The sequence below is a fragment of the Pseudopodoces humilis genome, chromosome 7, assembly GCF_049639895.1.
Source record: "Pseudopodoces humilis isolate 2021_Gansu_Grassland_sample_001 chromosome 7, ASM4963989v1, whole genome shotgun sequence".
Classification (NCBI taxonomy): Eukaryota; Metazoa; Chordata; class Aves; order Passeriformes; family Paridae; genus Pseudopodoces; species Pseudopodoces humilis.
The window spans coordinates 53,639,132-53,660,645 of NC_142206.1; the positions used below are offsets into that span (position 1 = coordinate 53,639,132).

Sequence of the window (21,514 nt, forward strand, 5' to 3'; positions counted from 1 at the left end):
CTAAGGCCCAAGGAATCACTGAAACACAGGTTTCATGAAAAATGAGAGGCTCTGTCAATTTTAAAGCTAGTTGTGTAAATTCTTGCCTTTTGTTCTGGATAGTTTTAGTGATATGAAATGCAAATTTAAACAATGAGGTAAAGTCCAAAAATGTGACCCATTTTCTGCTTGCAAAGGTAAAAACTTTGTGTTCATGGAACTAGAGTCAGAGTCCTGATGGAAGGTAGTGAGCTGCTGTCAAAAGCTGTTCTGATTATGTTGTATTATTTCAGTCAGGTCTGACTGGGGTTTGGATTTGCTGTTTGTCACATTGTTACCTTTTATTAGGAGTGATGTGGAAGCCTTGTCCTGTTAAAGAATACTAAACGTACAATCTATAGCAAAATTGAAAAGACAAATTTGACAGTTCTTTAAGCAGGGATAATATAAACCAAAAAAAATCTTACATTTGAGCAGCCCAGAAGAGATAACTTGCTTAGATTTTTTTCACATATATTGGGGCAAAAATCACTTTGAAGAAAACAGTCAAGTATTTTTAATGTTTCTCATGGTCTAATCAAGCTGAGAACTGGGATTGCAGTAGGAAATGCTAATCTAAATCAGTGTTTTCAGATTGGTGCTAGGAGCTATGCTTTTGTGATTGTTATGAGCTTCTTTACAATGGGAAATTGGTAGAAAAATCACTAATTTCATTTTAACAGTTTATATAGTTGTCTGTGATTTTAACTCTCTGAAACACTTGGTTCAGTAAAGAGTTTGCTCTAGAGTGAAGAGAAACTCAGAATGAAAAGTGAGCGGTGATCAAAAGCCAGTTTCCCTAGAAGAGAAAAATGTGTAATGCTTTAGACCTTTTTCTAAGCAGGTTTAGTTCATTAAGCATAAAACTGAAAGGAGATTAAGTTACTGTCTTTGCTCTCAAGACTTGATGGTTTGTGTTCTTAAATACTAAAGCCTTGAGTTTGAACAGGGTGCTGGAAAACAGTGTAGACAGAAACACTGTGGTTCTGTTGAGTACAGCAGAACAGTAATTGTTTTACAGGATGTGACCAAAACCACAAAACCTATTAAATGCAAAAGCATTAATCATAAAAAGAGAGGTACGTGGTTTATGCGCCGGCAGGTAGAGAGAGATGTGTGTAATAGCAGCTGTGAGAAGCACTCTACCTTCCTTACACAAATTCCTCCTTGTCATCCTGTGCCCATGGGATCTGATCAGTCCCATGTGCTTGACACTTCAGGATAAGGATCATGTCCTGCAAATGAATGGAGGCCCTGGTGCGTAGGTAGATAAATACCAGAAGTATTTCTTCAGCATTAAAATAGTAGGATGCTTGAAGAAAAATGTCTGTTTAGAAGGTCATGAATGCATCAGATGAAGTTGCTTCTTCTGCACTGGATCAGTTTTAATTGAAAGCACTTGACAAATTGAAATACGTATGTGAACTACAGTCTTTTAGCCATTATACTGTGTTAACCTCATTACCTTCTCCAAACAGCTTCATCCTCAGAGCATTGGGGAACCAAGGATAGAAAAGAAAATGTATCAAGTGGCAGTATCTCTGATTCAGTCATTTGATGAGTTGGAAAAGAGGAGCTATAGGTAAGACACAGTTCAAGATATGGAATCAGTGGCTCTTGGGGAAATGAGAAGCTAATTAAGCAACAACAGCAGTCCATAGTTATTAGTGGAAACTTTATTTTTACTTGCCTCTCTGCCTTAATTTTACATATTTGTTGGATTTGTACCCAGTGTTCCTAAGGTGCACTTCATGCCCTGGAGCGTGAGTGACTGTTCAAGGCAGCCATGTCATATTGAAAATAATTCTTCGCTGTAGACTAGAGCTGAGGGGTATTTATATCAAGAATGAAACCAGAACTACTATTTTATATTGTAATCTAAAACATATATTATTTCATGGAAAAAAAGGACAAAAACTAGGCATTCATTTCCATTGGCTGTTTAATGCCTTAGTGTCATGTGAATAAGTAAATAACTGGATTTTGCTGCTCTGTGTTCTGTAAATTGATGTTTAGTGTCTGAAAATGTAATAAAGTCGCTTCTACAACTTTGTCTAACTCTGAGTGTGTATTAACCAAATTCTGATTATTTTCATTGCGGAATGAGAATGTTTCTGTTTTGTCAGAGTTCTGAAGAAAAAAAACTGAAGCTAATGCTCTGGTTTCAGTGTTCATATATTGTGTTTTTCAGAAAGTGTAGTTGTAAATAATGGTTGATATTTCATTTCTTCAGGAAGTTTAAATAATGCATGTTACAAAAAGTGTGCGCTTCTGCTTGTTCTTCCAGAATAAAATAACTTGGGGTAATGAAGTAGACTAAGACTGTAAAACTAAGGAAACTGTGTTTTCTTGTTAGGGAGAAAAAGAACTTGAGTGGTACATTGGAACGTGGCAGTGTGCTTGTGTTTTTACCAGGTGAGTATATGTCTTAATAACTTTCTTTTTGTTATTTGACATCTAATGAGCTTTCGTCTGGCACTTCTTCCAGGGATTTATTAAAGACATACTTAAATGAGGTTCATTGGTCTCTTTGGGTATTTTTTTCTTGGAAACTTGTTTAATTGTGGCAATAATTGGAAAGGCTGTGAGTCAAAAATTAAGATGTTATGTATTTTAAAAATAATAAAATTAATTTTTTAGTTAATCTACAGAAATGCAGTTGCTCAATTTTTTAGTGCAATTATTAATTATTGTATGAAGCTCCTAGGATTCTTTTAGAGATGTTTCCTTATCTGCAAATGATGAGGTCTTCATTTAAATTGTTGTAAAATGTCAAACTCACGTTTTTTTTCCACGTGCATTGGTTGGTGTAGTTAGCATGCTCAAAAGCACAGATGATGACACAGTGATTATTGATCAGAAAACTGGCTATAAATGAAGTCTTTTGTGAAGAATAAAACCTAAGCTGTCTTGCACAGAAATTATTGTAGGTTTTTTTTTTGACTGTCATTCTTAATTTAATCGTTAATTTAATAATCGTTAGCTGGATTTTAGAGCCAGTGTAACTAGCCTGCAGAGTAATTCTCCTGAACGTCATAGTCTGTTACCTAGTGGTTTCAAGTATTCTTTTATTAAATGAGTGAGTATCTGTTAGTTGAAAACTTTGAAAAGATTTGGTTATGTTCAAGTGGAGAGTCAGCTTGAAGTCCAGAGCAGCTGTTCCTTGGACACAGTGAAGTCAGTCCCTACCAGGGCTTCCTAACTCTGTAAAATGTTTATGAATGTCATCTCCCTGCTGTGTTGAGCTGAGGAAGAGACATGCCAGGGCTAGGGCTGGAAGCCCAGCATACCAGTTCAAAGATACACTGCACTTGCAGAGCAGCTTTCCTTGGAGAGTGTTCCCCACTAGCTAAAAGGCATTAGAGCTGCCTTAGCTATAAAATTAGGAATTTTATTTATATTAGGAATTACCTTTGCTATAAAATTAGTGGGTAGAAAGAATTACTTCATTGTGTTAATGTAAGGCCCATTCCAGTTTGTGAGTGATGAGGTTGGGAGACCATATCTGTTGCCTCTGGCCTCTGATACTGCTGTTTGTCTGGTGTGTTTTCAGACTAACTCAGCCCCTCTGAGGCTTCATTTCAGTCTGAAACTACTTCTTAGCACTTTCAAATCCTAAATATTTATCTTTCACCTTGCGATTTTTTGTTTTGTTTTGTTTTTTAACTGTGCTGCTATCCCTGATGACTTATAACTGCAAGTAATATACTGATTTGTTTGTTTGTTTGTTTGTTTTAAATACATTTGGTAAATCTGTGGAAACCTGTGCAGTAACGCTTTCTAAATGAGCTGGTACACTTAAGTTTGTGTTTTATTTTTTCAGTGATTGACGTTGTCTGGTTTTAAACTGGATACTCAAGACTGATCCTGAACACCTGATTAGCAAACACCCCTTGAAATTTTCCTCACAAATGTTTTTATACAGAACTGGAGAAAAGTTGAGGCGAGCCATCAGTTTACAAGACTGCAGCTGAGACAGAGCTTTGGGTTATTTTTACCCATTTAACCATCCACATTTAGGATGTTGATTTGAGATGCTTAGATATTTTGAGTGCTAACGATTACATAGCATTTTGAACATCGAAAATAACACTCCCACTGACTTGTCAAGTTGAGTGTGCAGCAGCAGCATCCGGAAAGAGCAGTGCTGTAATGAGGATGCTGTTAAGTGATTTTTGCCCACTGTCTTTGTGGAACTCAGTGATGGGGCAGAATGTATTTCCGAAAGGAGCTGCAGCTGTCTCAAGTAGGATGTCATGTTTTACTTTGTAATTGTAATTACAGGGTTTTTTTTTTTTGTAATCTCGTTCACGGCTTAATTTTTTGGTAATGCTACCAAGTCTGATTCTCTATAGATAAGTATTCTTCAGTTCAGCTCTCCTTTGGTTCCAGAACTTGTCTTTCTTGTAGGTAACAGGTGATACAAAGTGCCATGTTAAACTGTAGAGTCATTTTCTTAACATACGTGCATGAGTACGTTCCCAGTGATCTAATTGTATCTGTTATACTCGTGTTGATCTCATTTTTTGTCTGTTCCATATTTTCTTTTGGACTTCCCTGTGGCCTGCTGTCTTTACTGTCCTTGTATGCTTGCCAAACAGGTTGTGTTACTAGTTCCCTTTTCATTCGGAGACCTTTGTCTCCTGGTGGGATCCTTATGTTCCATAGGTATCATGGTCAATCATCTCTTGTCATTTCTAAAACTGGTCAGCAGATACTGCCTGCTGTGTCTAGTCAGTAATTACTAGACTGATTAATAGTTACCATTAACAGTGATGATGCAGAGTCTGCTTTGCCAAACATGAATCAAACTTCTTTTAGTTGTTTCTGATTGTAAAAACAACTTTCAGGGAAGTCCAGTGTTGGACAGATTTTTGAAAATGGAGCTTTTGGAATTGAAGTCTCAATAAGAAGTAAACTAAGCTCCTCAGAAAGGTTTATGTCTGTGGAGATATTCGGGAAGATGATAAAAATCTCTTAGTCATAAGATTTCCCCTGGCAGACGTGAAATGCATGCCCCAGAAAATGGGCCCTGGAATAGCCAAAGGTGAGATGGTTAAGACAGAAATTGCTGGTTTTTTCTTCTCTTGGCCCTCCTCTTTGGAAGAACTTATTTTGGCTGAAATACCCAATTTTAGCCAAATTTAGCCAATTTAGTATGTGCTGAGCATTGTTAGTTGTACATAACTGAAACAAGGGTTATTAATGGGATGTTGTCAAATGGCCTTTATATCTTTATTAAGTGTAAAATTAATGCCAAATCGTTCTTCAAAAGATCAGCTCACTGGTTTGCAGAGACTTATTACATTTGCTGTTTAATTCTTTTGCCATTTTATTATATGGTGAAAAACAGGTAATAATGATAGGCAATTAATAATTGAAATAGATGTTTTTGAATTGTTCCTGATCACTAAAATGAAAAATAAACTCATGATTACTTTTTCCCTAGGTTTAGGTGAAATAAGATACATGCACTCATGCCTCTCAGATAAATATAAAAGGTAAGTTAGACCACATTTTTTTCAGTTCAGTCAAACCTGAGTATGAGTCTTCCAGCTGTATGAGTTTTAGGTGCTTAATAGGGTTTAGCATAGAAGTGTAATCAACTTTAATATTCTGCATCAGTAAATATTTCACTAATATATTTTCTTTAGGTGGCAAGTGTACCCACTTCATGCATGTGCAACATTGGAGGAACAAAGTAAAGTATTTTCAGCTACAGTTCCTGGCTACAGAAAAGTAAATATTTTTAAATCATGACTTTTTTAAAGAATGTGAAACCTTTTGGTAGAGTAGTAATAGCAAATAATAATGTATTTAACTAATATTAGCTGTTCTAACTCAAACCCTTTTATGAGGAAAAAGCACTTCTGTTTGGCCTGTCTTACCAAGCTGTTGTTTTAACTGGTGTTTAGACCTCAAGAGAAGTGCATTAAACTTAAGGAAGTTACCCTTAAACTATTACTGCTGCTGGTTTTATTCTTCAGAATGGTTTGTGCATGTTTAGTCTTGCACCTGCACAAGGTGAGTGCTGCTGGTGGCACTGAACAGCAAAGTAGTCTCCCAGTGTGGGAGACTCTGACCTACTTTGTCCCCCACATTTTTGCTGCTGTCTTGGTTTTCTTCATCTGCTATTGCTAAGAGAGTATTGCTGCTGATAGTGTGATGTTTCCTCATGGCAAAGGCACAAAGAAATCTTTTATTCTTCCTCTATAGTGTCCTAATGCTATACTACTTTAGTATGCTTTTTGGAGCTCAGAGCAAGAAAATACAAGGGGGTTTGTATTGTCCTTGTGTGTTATTGCTTTTTTTACTATACAGAGCAGAAATGTTGTGTTGCCGTTGCATTTATATTTCTTCATAACAAGTTGGATTTTTCAAGTAGAAACATTAATGAGAGTAAATTTTTTTGTTGTTTATGCATTCATTGCTCATTTTTTGCTTCAAAACTCAGGTTATTCTAGCTACCAACATAGCTGAGAGCTCTGTAACAGTTCCTGATGTTAAGTATGGTAAGTTGTCTAAATCTTGTAATTCTTTATAGACTGTGTAATATTTTCCATACTTGTGCTAGGTTTGGTCTTAAGGATATGTCAGTGTTCAAAGCAATGCTGTTGGAGTGTTGAATTCTTTCTTTCAAACACAGAAATCTGAATATATGAACAAATAGAGCTACTGAGTGGGAGGTTGGTTTAAATCTTCAAAAAGGGTAATTTTAAATGTAGTAACAAGCAGAGTCCTCATGTCACAAGTTAAGATTTTTAATCACATTCTGCATTCTGACTATGTTTTGAAATAATTGCATCAGTTTAAGCAAATGTTGACACTTGGTTTCTAAATGCAGAAATTATTGCTCTTTTTAATGATTGTTATCTACAATGATTTATTTTATTTATGGTAAAATCTGTTAGCAGTTTGATTAGTATTCAGAATATCTATGGGTCTGGTTGTTTGTAAATCTGATGTTCTTTTTATTGCTATTTAAGATATTCAGACTTTACTTTTCTGATTATTGTGTATTTCTTTCCACTGCCATGAGGATTTTCTTTTTTTCTTGCAGTGATAGATTTCTGCTTAACTAAAATTTTGTTTTACGATAAGGAAACTAACTACCAAAGTTTGAGGCTTTGCTGGGCATCTAAGACAAACTGTAATCAAAGAAGAGGTAAGATGACAATAGGTAATGCAAAGGAATTTTAGAAGCTGACCTTCATGAACAATTCTTTGTTGCTTTTTCTTGTATTAATAGTAAAAAGAACAGGCTATTTTGGCCATTAATACTTGAGAAGTCTTTACCATGTTACGGTATAAAAATGGGATTTAGCAACTATGCATGAATTTTTTTTTTTCTCTCAGGTATAGTTGCAGAGGAGTGTTTTATGTCTTAGTGAAAAGTATTAAAATTCATGCACCATGGATTCTTTGTTATTTAATAGCAGTTTTTTTGTCAAGGGCCATTTTTAAAAAGGGGAGATAGGTAGTGCTATGTATTTATGAGCTGCTTGTGAGTTTCAGCAGTAAAAGAAACTTTCATGCGTATATATCAACTATTAACGAGTTGAAATGTCCACAGCAGTGTTTCTAGTTTACACCAATGTTCATAGCACAAGGATAAATGAGATGCCCTATTGGCTCTTCTAGTAAGACAGACATCTTAAATATCAAAATCCTTTTAGTTTCAGTCAAAAAGAATACTAAATAAATCAATAGTGGTGATATCTTCAGATCTAAAAATACTGCAATTTTTAAGTTCTATGAGGTCTTGACAATTACAGCTGGGTGCCAGGTGCCCACCAAAGCTGCTCTGTCACTCCCCTCTCCTCAACTGGATGGGAAGAAAAACGGTGACAGAAGGCTCAGGGTTTGAGATGAAGACAGGGAGATCACTTAGCAATTACCATCACAGGCAAAACAGACTCACCTTGGGGAAATTAGTTTAATTTTATTACCAAACAAATCAGTCCCAGGTAATGAGAAATTAAGCCAAATCTTAAATAGCTTCCCCCTACTCATTCCCAGGCTTGGACTCACTCCCAGTTTCTCTACCTTCTCTTCCCTAGTGGTACGTGGGGATGGAAAACGGGGATTGTGGTCGGTTCATCACACAACCTCTCTGCTGCTGCCTCTTCCTCATGCTCTTGCACTGTCAGATATGGGGGAAGTTTCCAGCAGTTTCTCACAGAAGCCACCACTATAGCCACCCCATTTCAAGACCTCACTGTGAAACCCTGAACCCCAATATACAGATTAATTTCCATTTGGTTCAGGGTCAGCGTAAGTCACAACAACCAGCCAATGTACAACCTGTAGAAGTAGCACTTTGAGTAGAAGAAGACTTGGGCTTGTGCATGTGACTTAAAAATGTGACCTGATTCTCTAGGGGAGTCTCCCACAGAGAGGAATACCCTATAGCTGGTTGTGAATGGTGTTTGGATTTGTGAAGATAGACTTCTGAATCATTGCGTTTTCTGTAAATAGCAGATCACAAAGATGTTCTGCTGTTTATCATTGTATCTTAAAAGTTGTTTATATTGAAGGTTATTTTCTAGCTATAGAGTCAAATAGGAAATGCCTGTTCAACTGAGAAAAATGGCTGTTGATTTGAGGGCAGTTATGCGAGAAAGGTATTTGAGTGAAATACTTATGCAATTCTTTTGTTAGTTTCTGCTCCTATGAAAACAAAATTTTTTTGTCCTACCCTTATGTGTCCGCTGGGCCTGTCTGCTGCAAGAGAGCAGAACGCTGCTCAGCCTGCAGCATCAGCTGTCATGTACTGCTCAGTTGCCCAGAGGGTTTGTAGATGGATGGATTTGGAAGAAACTTGCTCGCTTTACAAATTGGTGATTTATTCTTTTATGTGAAGGTCGTGCTGGACGTGTTTCCAAAGGCTTTTGTTACAGGCTCATACGCAGGGACTTCTGGGCAGACTGTATTCCAGAGAAGTCAGAACCTGAGATGCTGGTAAGGTTTTTGGGTTTAAGATCAGGTTTCCTTTGCTGCAGGTAGTCATATCAGAAAAGCTGTGCTTCGCTTTCTCTGAAGGTGACTGGGATAGTTACTAATAACTAACATCAATGACTAGAATTCAACTTGATAACTCATTGGTAAAGATCATTTCACGTAGTTTCCTTATAGGAGATACATTATAGCCGTAAAATTGATGTGGATTAGAAATAAGCAATCTACTGAAAAGAAAAAAACCCGAGTTGTATGCAATTGATTTCAGATTTTGCGAAATTGTAAACTGACTTTTTCATATAAAACACTTCATCACACTTCCCATGAGGGAAGAGTAACAATAATCTTGTCTTCCCTTCAGCATTGTTCATTGGGAGCTACAGTATTAAAATTAAAGAAGCTTGGTATAGGGGAACCAAAAGCCTTGCTGGCAACAGCTCTTTCTCCACCCAGTGTAGGTGACATTGAACGTACAATAGTTCAGCTGAAAGAGGTAGGCTTCCTTTTAATATTGTTAAAATTAAGGTAATAGGAATGTACTGCAGAAGTGATTTTCTTTGTATTTAATGCAGTAGTAGCCTTAGTTGGAACTTCAAGTAGGAACTGTGTCTAGATTTCACACCTTGGTCTGTTCTTGGGTTACCATCCTTTTGTGCAGAATTTCTGTAGTTACATCTTTAAAACAAGATTGTAATTTCATCAGGGAGTAATGATACTCTTTGAGGACTAGCATCTGTGGTGAGAAAGAACAGAGAAATAGGCAAAAAAATAACTTAAACTCCGAAAGCGACATTGTTGAAGTAATAAATCACACTCTTACACCGTATGATTTATAGAGGTCAGCCTAAAGATACCTTTTTCATTTGTACAAGGAGGATGGTGATTTTGATTTTCAATTATAAAGTTGATATAAGGGAGACTCTTCATTGCATTAAACTTTTTTCTTTTCCAAAGTGCATAAGAAATAATACTTATATCATTTGTAGCTTGCTTTTACTTCCAGTATATGTAGTAGCTTTGGTTTCAAAAGTAGCAGGCTTTAAAACTTGTCTTAGGTTTAGTTAGCTTTTACAAGTGAATACATTTTAATTTCTCTAGCTTGGAGCACTTACAACTTGCACGCAAACCAAAGAAAATCTGCATGATGGTGAGCTGACTTTCTTAGGAATGGTACTGACACAGTTGCCAGTGGAGCTGCATCTTGGAAAATTGATAGTCCTTGGGCATGTCTTCGGTTGCTTAGAGGAATGCCTTATTATAGGTAACTGAAAGCAGAACATGCGAGAACATTTTTCTAAAACTGAATGATTTGCAGATTTTCATTTTGATTTGTTTTTATTGCAGCTGCAGCATTGTCTTCACGGAATTTTTTTGCAGTACCTTTCAAAAAGCATGTTGATGCATACAGGTAGTACCCCAGATTTTTTATAACTTGCTAACTGCATTTGAGGGCAGAGGGCAGAGTTGATTGCTCAATATAATTTTCTGTGTCATGAGTCTGATTTTTTGTTAAAATGCCAAGCAGTGCAAAAAGAAGCTTTTCCAGGTAGCTGATACAGGAATCTGTTTATTTGGGATCATAAATCACAGAGCTAACTCGCCCTTTCCTGAGCACAAGGCCTGATTCTTCAGCTTTGCCTTCCTCATGTGGCAGCGTCTATTAAAATGGTTCTTTAAATAGCAAGGACAATTAGTTACTTTTGTCCTGCTCATGCAGTGCATCTCCTTCAGTGAGGAGATGTGAATAAGAACAGGTAATTACAATATTGCTCATGTTTATTAAAGATGTGGAGGGTGTTACTGAGCTGCATAATACATGCAGTGTTTGATAAAAAATACTGTTGCTAATAGTTTTTGCTCATATTGACAGGAAAAAAATGTTTTTTGCTGGGAATAGTAGGAGTGACTGTATTGCAATTCTGAATGCATTTAGGGTAAGTCTTCTGTTACAGCTTAAATTACAGTGAACTCTGATAGGCCAGGATGGAGATTCTCACCTTTGTAGGATCAGTGCAGCATTTGTGCTTTGCAGTTGTTAAAAACTTCACATTATTGATAGCTACACGTTGATCTTTTTTGCAGTCTGTGTCCAACTGTGTAAAGTTCCAATTATCTCTACTCTAATAGCCAAAAAAAAAAAAAAAAATGCCAGACATGTGATGTTTGTAGATCATTTTTAAGCAAGGACAGTTTGGACTGGTAAATTCTAGTAAAGAATGAGTGTGATGACCTTTCTCCAGCTTCGGAGAATAGTCAGCTATTTAGCTGACTAATTAGTAGCTTGGCTTTGTGATGTTTTTGAGCAAATGCTATTTTTTGGTGCTCTTGTCTGTTCAGTGGCTCAGTACCATGGACAGGGGTCAGTTCCTCCAGGTAGAAGCAGAGCTGGTACAACACAGCAAAGGTTTCTGCTAGAGGAACTTGCTATTCAGATTCCAGCATTTATATTATGCATGCTCTGGTGTGTTTTGTAATCTTCTGGAGAGTCCAAAATCTTCAGCTGCTGATTTAATTTCTTCTTTTTTTTAATGAATGTTGCCCTTCAGTCAAAACTGACTTGTTTTTTTTTTCTACTCTGCTTTTGTGAAGCGCACATGGACATGTATGGCACATGTATCCACTAATCCTGAGGCTCAAAAATAATGTTTTATGAATTCCTCTTATCCTGTTACTTATTTCCCTCGTGTCACTTGGTTATTATCACCTGTTCATCTGAAGATGCTGTTTCTATAAACCAGTATGTTGTCCTGGAGAATAAGCGTGAACATTCAGACAGAGCTTCCAGAGGAGTATCTCTGTGTGTGAGTGGTGTGAAAGCTTTGTTTTGAATGGCTGAATATCAGAAAAGAACAAGTAAGTTCAGGAAAGTTTGTTTCCAAACTCCTTGTTTCAGGTTAGATTCCCTCTTTCCTGTCAAGGTAGGGAAATGCAGACTGGCTGTTCAAACTTGCTTGTAGTCACTGACCCCAGTAAACTGGAATATTGTATTGTGAGATGACTTGCTGTGAAACTATGAATGGATTCTCAAGGCATCTATCATAAGCTCCCTAATAATGTAGTTATTTTCATTAATATGCTGGGTATTTTAATTTCTCTTCCAGCCCTGTTTTCTGGGAGGCATTTGCATCAGGATTTACCTGAATCAGTCAGTTCACTTCCTTTTGTCCCAAAGCAAGGAGCAAGGAGGGAAAAAAAAAAGGTTTTAAAAGTAATCTGCTTTATTACAGCATCAAATTAAAGCATCCAAGTTGTTCTGATAGTTTATGGATGTTTGTATGTGCTTTAATACTCCATTTCCTCTTAAAAAGCCAGGTGGACAGCCTGTTGTTAAAAAATTACCTTCAGTGTTGATACCAAACAAAAAGTTCATAGTTTTAAATTACACATTAATATTTGTAATAATTACTACTAAAGCCCTACATTTTGTGTCTGAATACTACACCATTTTCTTCCTAGGCATGGCAGGCCTGCAAAGAAAAAGGGAAGCTGAGAAATCCCATGGTTAGTTAAAACTTTCTTCTTCTGTATTCAGGGTTGGTGACTTTAGTGCTGGAGTATTTTATTTTCATAGTAAATATGAAAAGTAAGAAGTTTTTGCTAGCAGTGTTTATTTATAATAATTATGACTTTTCGTGCATAAATAGGCTAGGTTTTGAGAGAAAATGAGCATTTGAATCCAGCACAGTTGTTTGAAGACAATCCCTTACATTAGTCCCTTTCACTGATGACTCAACAGTGGCCAGAGGGTTTGAAATCCAACCTAAAAAGGGAAATTGAGCTGTAGTTGAAAGAAATACTTCTGTTGCACATAAGTATCTGTATTTTTTTTAAACACACAGATTCCTATCCCCTCAGAAAACCCTGAAAGATGGAAGATGTTAAGATGCATCAATCACAAAAACCAGTAGTGTGCCCCCAGTAACTGCCTCCAGTCCTTCTTTTGTGTGTACAAGATAAAACCTTTTTTTATTTCCCCTGTTCTTTCAGAGTGTATCATCTTTTATGATCACCAGTGCAAACCATACACTGAGTTACAAGTAGCCAGGATGGCCAGAATCTGTCTGATAAAGATGTGCATTCAGAGAAAGAAGTTCTGAATTTTTTCTCAGTGTTCCCAGATTGCCACGAAGTCCACTGGCATCCTGGCTTCTATCAGCAGTGGTGTGGCCAGCAGGACCATTAACCAGGGCAGTTAATTTTTTTCCCCCTGTACTTGGCACTAGTGAGGCCACACCTCGAGTCCTGTGTAGAAGACATTGAGGTGCTGGATCATGTCCAGAGAAGGGCAGTAGAGCTGGTGAAGGGTCTGGAGCACAAGCCTCCAGGGTGAGGAGCAGTTGGGGGAACTGGGAGCTTTTAGTCAGGAGGAAAGGGGGCTCAGGGGAGACCATATTGTTCTGCAGCTGCCTGAAAAGTGGTTGAGTTGGCCCGTTCTCCCAAGCAATAGAAGCAGGGAAAATGGCCTCAGGTTGCACCAGGAGAGGTTTAAATTGAAATTACGAAAAATTTCTTCACTGAAAACATCACTTTTCAAAGACCTCCAAGATCCTCAAGTCCAGCTATTAACCCAGCACTGCTGTGTCCAGGACTAAACCACATCCCCAAGTGCCACACCCACTCAACTTTGGAACAAATCCACCGGTGGTGACTCCACCACTTCTCTGGGCAGTTGGTTGCAGTGTTTTCAGTGAAGAAACTTTTCCTTAAGTTTGGTAGCAGTAGAAGAAAAAAAATTCTGACTTTCTTTTTCAGGAAGAGCTTGAATGGGGTCATTCTAATTGTGTTCACATAAACAAGATCAAAGAGGTAAGATTAAATAGGTAGTAGTTTTTATAAGCAGAAGGAGTTAACTTTCCTCATTTTCTGTAAATGTTAAGATCTTGGGTAAACCTAGTGTGTTACATATCTATCAATACATATAGATGTATATTTTTTTCAAATGAAGTATGAATTTAGATAAGAGGAGTTTTCCTTTTGTTAGGCTAAACAAAGTGGTTAAATTATTAACCTATGTTCTATGTATTTTTAAGAAACCTGCAGTATAATTTCCTAATTTTGTAGGTTCCTCAGGTCACTGGTTGTGGTGTGACTACTGTCTGTTGTTAAATAACTTCTAAGCAAATACAGTTACATAGTGAGGCCTGGACTTGAGAATTTTTGGGGCTTTGTTGCTAGCATCAGTGCAGCAATTAATGAAAGCTCAGCATCACAATGGACTTCAAGATTAATTTGATATATTGAGGGGAAAATAAGTAAAATTCCTGAGTAATTGAATAGCAGAATGGCCTTGGCCATTATCTCACCAGTTCATACCTTTGGCTTGAGCAAAGCAGGGCCTAGGTTCAAAAACTGCAGGAAATAAAAATGGAATTTGATAGTGAGCAACCATCTGAATAAGAAAGGACAGTAGTTTGATGACTTTGGATATATAATGGCAACAAAAAAAAAGAAAAAAAGAAATTTTATAAAACTGGACAGTGGAATGATCAGTCTCACATGGCAGCCTCTCTTGGCTCAGTTTCAGATAATGCTGGAAGAGGTTGTACATGACATTAAATACATTAAGGAGTTCAGAATGATCACCTTCACTTAACACTTAGTAATATTTAGGGGCTTTTATTTACTGCACCTAAAGATCCTAATTTCATAATCCCTCATGTGGAAGTGAGTTTCCAGAACTGAGTCAGTCTCAGGGGTTCCTTTCTGGCACTGGTTGTTGTCTGGTAGTGTGCTAAAACTGCCAGCAGCAGAAAGGAAAGGGAAATGTGGCTACAAAAATGTTGTGTGGACAGTGTTTTGTACATTTGCTCCAGAATCATTTGTGAGAGTGAAGGCATTCACTGTGTGGTTGGAGGACCAGTGGTTGCTTGTAGGAGCTTCTTGGAAATGCTGAAGATGGAAAGCTTAATATGTTCTGCTGGAGGGCATAAGTTGGATCTCTCTCACAGTAATCACAGTTGTCTGCTAAACTGAGGGTTCAGCACAGCCACTGCTGCACTTGGGTGCGCAATTCCAGGCTGTTAGCAGTATTTTTACCTCCTAAATCACAAACCTAAAATGATTTAAATAGAGAATATAATCTTGTAAAAGGTTGTTACAGTTCTTTTCCTAATTTTGTTCTGTATCATATATGCATGATACATTTTGTGACTACAGAGTTGTTCTTTGTAAGAACATTTTGGGAAAACTAAAAACAGTCAACTGAAACCGGAAGGGAGTTCACCCAATTATTTCAGACTTTAACTGGCAGATTTTATTTCAGTTTGTAGCTGTGTTTGATCCATTTTATGTGTAACTTAGAGATCACATTTTAGGTGGCAGAGTTATTTCACAACTTGAAAAAGAGAGTCAGTGCCTTTAACATGCATGTTAAAGCTCAACCATGTGCTATGGACCAGGAATATGTGTGCAAACAACGCTTCATCTTGCAGGTAATGCTTTACTGTCATAAAGAGATGCTATTTACAAAAATTGCAGCTGATTTCTCATAAATTTTCCTGATTTTCAATTTGTATGAACTACTATTACATTAGTTTTCCAAAATTATGTGTGAGTGTTGAAATTCTGGCTAGGAAAAAAAGCCATTTTTTTGGCAGTGTATTGGCAATGTAAAAGGATGGCTAATGTAAGTTAATTGAAAATTATATTTTCCTTTGTTTGAGGTGTTTCATTTGAATACTGGCTTGGTTAGTTAGTGGGGACAGGGTGCAAGGAATTTTACAGCTTTCAGCTATTTTAACTTTGTCTCATTTCCTGTTAGATTACTTGTCTTATTTGGACTGATTAGCAGTGATTTTATTTTCACAGAACTGTTTATCATTTCAGTGGCAATTGGTTTAACTCTGTAAGCAGTGAGAATCTTGGAGTTGAATTGTTGAACATTTTAAGACTGAAAACTGAATAATTTACCTGTAGCTATTCTGTGTGAATTTGTTTAAATTCAGGCTCTTGGAATCAGAACTAGCAATTACAGTTTTCAATCAATAGAACAGAACAAGTCTGCATACAAAAGCATTAAAATGTTGTTGAATTGTTCCAGAAATTAAACTCTTTTCACAAAAACACGTTGTTAAGAATTTGTGTAAATTTGTGTTTAGTCTCCAGTTCTGGTAATTCCTGAACAGAGACAGGAAAAAATATTCATATGAAGATCTGTTGGTGTCTCTATGTGTTGCCAGTGTATCTCATTTCAAGAAACTGAATATAATATGCTGTGTTTATACTTCCTTGACTTCAGGTGGTAATAGCTGGTGCTTTCTATCCAAACTATTGTACATTTGGAAAATGTCATGAAGAAATTGCCATGAAAGACCTTGCTGGCAAGGATCCAAAAACCACTGTAATGGTATGTTAGGAAGGTGAATGACTTAATTAAGAATCAAGCAACAGAAATGTGAAGTCTTTGGGTGGTATTTTCAAGTTCTGTTCTGACTTGGGCAAGGACAAAAGTAATTTCCTGCTCTGATCTTCGCTTTGGTGAAGTCTGTCCCACCTTCCTTCCTTTCAATGCAGTAAACATCGTGTAGGTGGGCAGTTTTAGAAGAATTCCTTAGAACTGCCTCATGTATTTGATTGCTAGTCTTGCACAGGCAAACAACTTTCATCAAACTAAAAATATCTGAAAAATAGAACAGGACCATCGAGGGTACTTTTACTGAATAGTTCAGTTAATGTAGTGTTGCAACTTCAGTGTTACTTTTGTAATCTTCTGATTGTTAGTGCACGGCAGACCTGCTTGTTGCTTTAAGGTTACTCAGGTGTTGCACTGGGGTTTTTACCATCTAAAATTGCTTTTCAGCTGATTGCGTATGTACAAGTTTAAAATGTCCTTGTTGATTTTGCAATATAGTGCACTCTAAACTAAGAAAACACTTGGTGTATCTGAACTAGATATAACACTGTAAAACAGCCATGACCTGTTCTTAAAGAAACCAGATCTACCTGGTTTGAGGTAACTTGTTGGTACCTTGATTTGAAACAAGCCTCAAAGAACAGACTTTACTGCCACAAGAGAAAATAGATAAAAAGGAAGGAGTGTCAGAAAATCTTGTTGCAAGGGATTTTTTTTGTGCTCCATACTATTTAAGGATACTGAAGCAAAGGATCACACTAGACTCAGTCTTGTGGAATAAAGATTAGTCTTGCCACAGCAGCATTGACTAATACTAAATACGTAGAATTAAAAAGCTACTTATTTTAATGTATTTGACTCTTGATCTGCTCATACATCAACGACTTGTTACTTTGGTGGAAGTAGCTGCTGTGTCTTCATCAGTGTCAACGATCATCTTGGGCACAAATGCTGCAAGTGCTTCACACTCTCACTTGGAGAGATTCTTACAGCCATATGCTGCTCCTAATGGTGTGCTGAAGATAGGAAAGACAATTAAACCTCCCACTGTCTGGTCTCCCTAAGTTATCTTCCCTTGAGGCGGTTTCTGCAGTCTAACCTAGACCATGGTTTTGACCAGCAGCTGATCATAGTGCTGTATCTTCAGGTCATAGGAACAATGTGAAAAAATTATGTTTTCTCCTGTCTAAAGTTGTAGGAGCCAAAGAAAAGAATAGACAGTTGCATAGACTCTGAAGAATAGTTCAAAGTCTCAAAGTTTGAACTCGCTAATTAGGAGGTCATGATTCTGTATTAACTCAAGATCTCCTATGAGATATTCTTAAAGGGAGCAAAATGGATGTGTGACTAGAGTTGCATGTTAATAGTAGTGAAAGCTTACACTGGAGCTACTCCTCTACACAAGGAAGACTGGGAAATTTCTCTTTGGCATCCCTAAGAGGCGTTGTATCCATGTGAGAGAGCTTTCTAGTTGTGCAGGCTGTCCCACCATAGCTCAGTAATTCAATATGTGATAGTTCAGCTAGGTTATGCAGGAGCTGTAGGTCCTTCAGTTTTCCAGGCTGTGCCTGTAGAGGATTGTTGCTAATTGTGGAAAAAGAATCATGGCATTCCAGTGTTTTTCTGTTACAAGCAAAATCAAGAGACGCTACGCTAGACAGCTTTTTGGAAAAAATACCAGATTAATATGTATAATTACAAATCAGTTTGCTTCATTTAAGGTTTATCTTCTGGTTTGAAGCAGTTAGGGCATTATTAACAGCAAAATGGTGTTTTTTACTGTCTTTTGAGATTCTTGTAGTATCTAGCACTTTAGAAATTTGTTGGAGTTCAGATTGTACATAATTATTGCTGCTCAAGTGACGTGGAAAGCTAACTATTTAGGTGAACTTGAAAATGCATTAAAGCAACTGAATGTTTCCAAATTTAACGTCTTTTTCTTAACAGCTGAAGAACATTCCTCCCTTTGGATATATATACCATAAACAGTTGCAGTCACTGCTTAGACAGTGTGGGCAGGTAAAATCTATTTCCTACAATGGATCAAGGTGAGTGTAAAATAAAGTATCCTGCCTTATGTTCTCAGCTACAAAAGCAGTAATCAATTTTTTTTTTCAGTGATGTACTGACAAATTTAGTTAATTTCTTCTCTCTTTGGAATCAGTAACTTGGTTTTAATGTATTGGTTAGAGTTAACAGGTGGATTTGAAGTCTGATGTACATTGGTTGGAATAACATTGGATAAGCTAGCTGAGGTAGAGCCTTCTGGTTTGTCTCTTCTGGTCTTTAACAGTGGGGCTTAATTGCAGCTCATTTGTGTGTATTTATTTCTGTCTGTTAGACTGAATTTAACTCATTTGTACAGTCTGATGGCTTTTTTGTGCTGATAATCTAATTTCAGCCTATGGCTGCCCAAAGTTGAATTCATGCAACTCTTCTTATTTCTTTTCCAACTTTTAATGACTTCCTTATTCACATATATTTTCACATCCTATTTGCATTAAATTTGGCATGTGCTGGTGATGATGTTAGGAAATTTTCTTATCACTATCATGATAATTAAAGTTTTAAGGTACATAAAAGTAGTAGGCAGAGCCTGTGAGGAACCTAACATTTACTGTTTGCTGGCCTGCTAAGATAAACACAGGGAGGAAAAAAATGATTTTTTTTAATTTTTTTTTGGTAAACAGGGCTTTTGTGGAGTTCTCCCGTAATCCAAAGGAGGTCTTTAAGGTGCTTCCTGAAGTGTACCTGGCAGTCAAGATGTCACAGCTAAAGATTCCTTTTGAGCTGTGTGTTCACTATCCAGAGGATATCACAAGACAAGTGCAAGGTGCAGCAGCTGCAGGCTTGGAATTTGTAAGGTAATTGTATTTCTTTAAAGAAATACAGGTAATAAAGGTAATTTCTTTGCAGCAAAATGGGGTTTGCTGGATTTGGTGGGAATTTCTTTGAAAGAGTCACCAAGGAAAAAACATTACATTCAAAAAACAGACGTGAACTTTGTCTAAATGGAATGTTTTTGCAGGGCTAGAAAGAATGTGGTTGTTTTTAAAGATTTCTTTATAGTTAAAGGTATTTTGCTGTTCAAGAGAATTCCAAGTACACAGTCATCTTCCCCCCAACCCCCAAGGTTCTATTCCATTTTCCTTTGGCGCATGAAAGTATGGATGTACACAGTTATTTCTGTTTATGACAGAGACAATATGGGGATTGTGATAACCAAAATAAATAAGGAGTAGCATTTGGGACAAAACAGAAAGGGAGAGAGACAGAGCTTAACAAAAGTAACTGTGGGGAAACATAAGGACATGAGATGTAGCAACATAATAGGAAATAATGCTGAGAAATGTTGTGTTGAGTCTCTTTGGTCTGCTTTGGCTTGGAAGGTCTGGCATGTTTATCTCAGTGTTATGCTGTGATTCTGAGCTTCAGGTCCTACAAGTAACCTGATAAAATGGCATTCTGCCTAGCTCCTGATTAGTCTGCACCCGTTTCAGTATTTTAAAATAAGAAATCTAGAATAGGAGGGCAGAAATTAACTGAGAAGGTTAAAGTATAGGTGAGTATTTTACTTCTGGTTGATTGTACTTAGCTTTTAATAAAATATTTTAGCACCTTCACTCTGCCCAAAACAGCACTTAAAATCTTTGTGAAAATCTATTCATGAGGAACTCAAGTCTCTTAGGCTTGAAAGACTTAATTTCAAAGTTCTTATATTTGGTTAAATAAGAGGAATCTATTTTTATATATATATATATATATATATATAAAAATTTCTCCATTAAAATTTGCTGAATGTATGTTTGTGGTTTTGTATACTCTGTTTTTTAAAAAATAAGCTTAGAAGAAAACGCCACAATGAAAAGCCTCACTATTTAACCTTAATTTCTTCAATTTTTTATAAAGTGATGGCAGAGTTGTGTCCTGGTATGTATCTTTCTGTGTTTGGTTATATTGCAGTTGAAATAGTTACTCTGTAGTAATTTGGTTCTCTGTGGTCATTTTCCATTCTAATCAAATTAATGTATTTCTAAATAGAAGTAATTAAGTACATAAATGTGCCCTAGGGATACTTTGGGGAAGCAGATGAAAGTGAAAATTCATCTTCTTCGGTTTTCCCTGGTGAGTGAACTATTTAGCATCTTCATTCCATTTCAGAGTAAATGTGGACTGTCAGAAGCAGACAGTGGAGCCTGTGGAAATCTCATTTGGTGGTTTACAAATGTCAAAGATGATCCCAAGTCGTTACCTGTCCATCAGGGTAACAGAGGTAGGAATGTTCTATATCTGAACTAGGTCATATCTAATAATTAGTACCTAGATAGCTTAGCAGAGATTAATGTCTGAGAAGCTTATGTTAAATAATTGGGTATTGATAATGTTTTTAGTGCAGAGGTGTTTGGAAGAAGCATGGGGAATATTCTTGGTCTTATTTTTAGTAGTTCTTTGTTAAACAGCAGTCATGTGTTTTCACTTGGCAAAATTTGTGAGATTTGCTGGCAGTAAATATTAGCTGGAAGGAGACAAATGTAAAGAGGATTAATGGAAGAGGTAAAATACTTGTGTAAACTATAAAAATGAAAATCAGAAGGTATTTGGGCCATTTACCTGGTTATTAACTGCCAGTTTTCTTCAGAAAATGTACATATGAGAAATGAGATGAATTAATGGTAGTATATGCTCATTCAGAAAAATATTTTGTGCATAGACATGTATTAGGGGAAAATTCTATGTATATACAAGTATTTCTGAAATCTGAAGCTGAGATTTTTAAATCTTGTGTTAGATATCATCCTCATTAGTTGAGTAATCGCAATATATATGCTGCTGAAATAGAGATAATAAAAACATTCAAACCACTCAGCTAGGGAAAATGATAAGATAAAGTAGTAAACCAGCTCTTGTTAGTAGTGGCATATTTTACAAGTGGAGAAGAGATTTTCCTCCTTTTAGTCAGCTAAATTTCTCGGCTGAAAAATGTTAATGAGTTTGATCAGACCCATTGCAATCACTTGGCTTTCTGTGCTACTTCTGTTTTAATATAAGAGCTTTAATGACTGTAAATAAAGATTGTTTTTTATCACAAGCATTCAATAGAAAGTCTGAAATGGTTGTATGAGTTTAGACGTTTGAGAAGATGACTTACTTTATTTAAATGGCTTTAAATAGTTGTATGTTCTCGCC

General features: G+C 36.7%; 1 protein-coding gene across 1 annotated transcript in view; it reads left to right on the plus strand.

Annotated features, from left to right (window-relative positions):
- Nucleotides 1-21,514, plus strand: part of TDRD9 (tudor domain containing 9) — a 66,946-nt gene that overhangs the window by 33,466 nt on the left and 11,966 nt on the right. The window contains exons 8-25 of the mRNA XM_014249678.2: nt 1,497-1,600; nt 2,375-2,433; nt 5,468-5,519; nt 5,673-5,757; nt 6,473-6,530; nt 7,079-7,183; nt 8,882-8,979; nt 9,338-9,469; nt 10,075-10,237; nt 10,321-10,384; nt 10,847-10,910; nt 12,433-12,477; nt 13,729-13,782; nt 15,291-15,407; nt 16,214-16,321; nt 18,275-18,375; nt 19,018-19,191; nt 20,489-20,600. Of these exons, the coding sequence (XP_014105153.2) occupies nt 1,497-1,600; nt 2,375-2,433; nt 5,468-5,519; nt 5,673-5,757; nt 6,473-6,530; nt 7,079-7,183; nt 8,882-8,979; nt 9,338-9,469; nt 10,075-10,237; nt 10,321-10,384; nt 10,847-10,910; nt 12,433-12,477; nt 13,729-13,782; nt 15,291-15,407; nt 16,214-16,321; nt 18,275-18,375; nt 19,018-19,191; nt 20,489-20,600 (1,695 nt within the window). The remainder of the gene's footprint in view (nt 1-1,496; nt 1,601-2,374; nt 2,434-5,467; nt 5,520-5,672; nt 5,758-6,472; nt 6,531-7,078; nt 7,184-8,881; nt 8,980-9,337; nt 9,470-10,074; nt 10,238-10,320; nt 10,385-10,846; nt 10,911-12,432; nt 12,478-13,728; nt 13,783-15,290; nt 15,408-16,213; nt 16,322-18,274; nt 18,376-19,017; nt 19,192-20,488; nt 20,601-21,514) is intronic.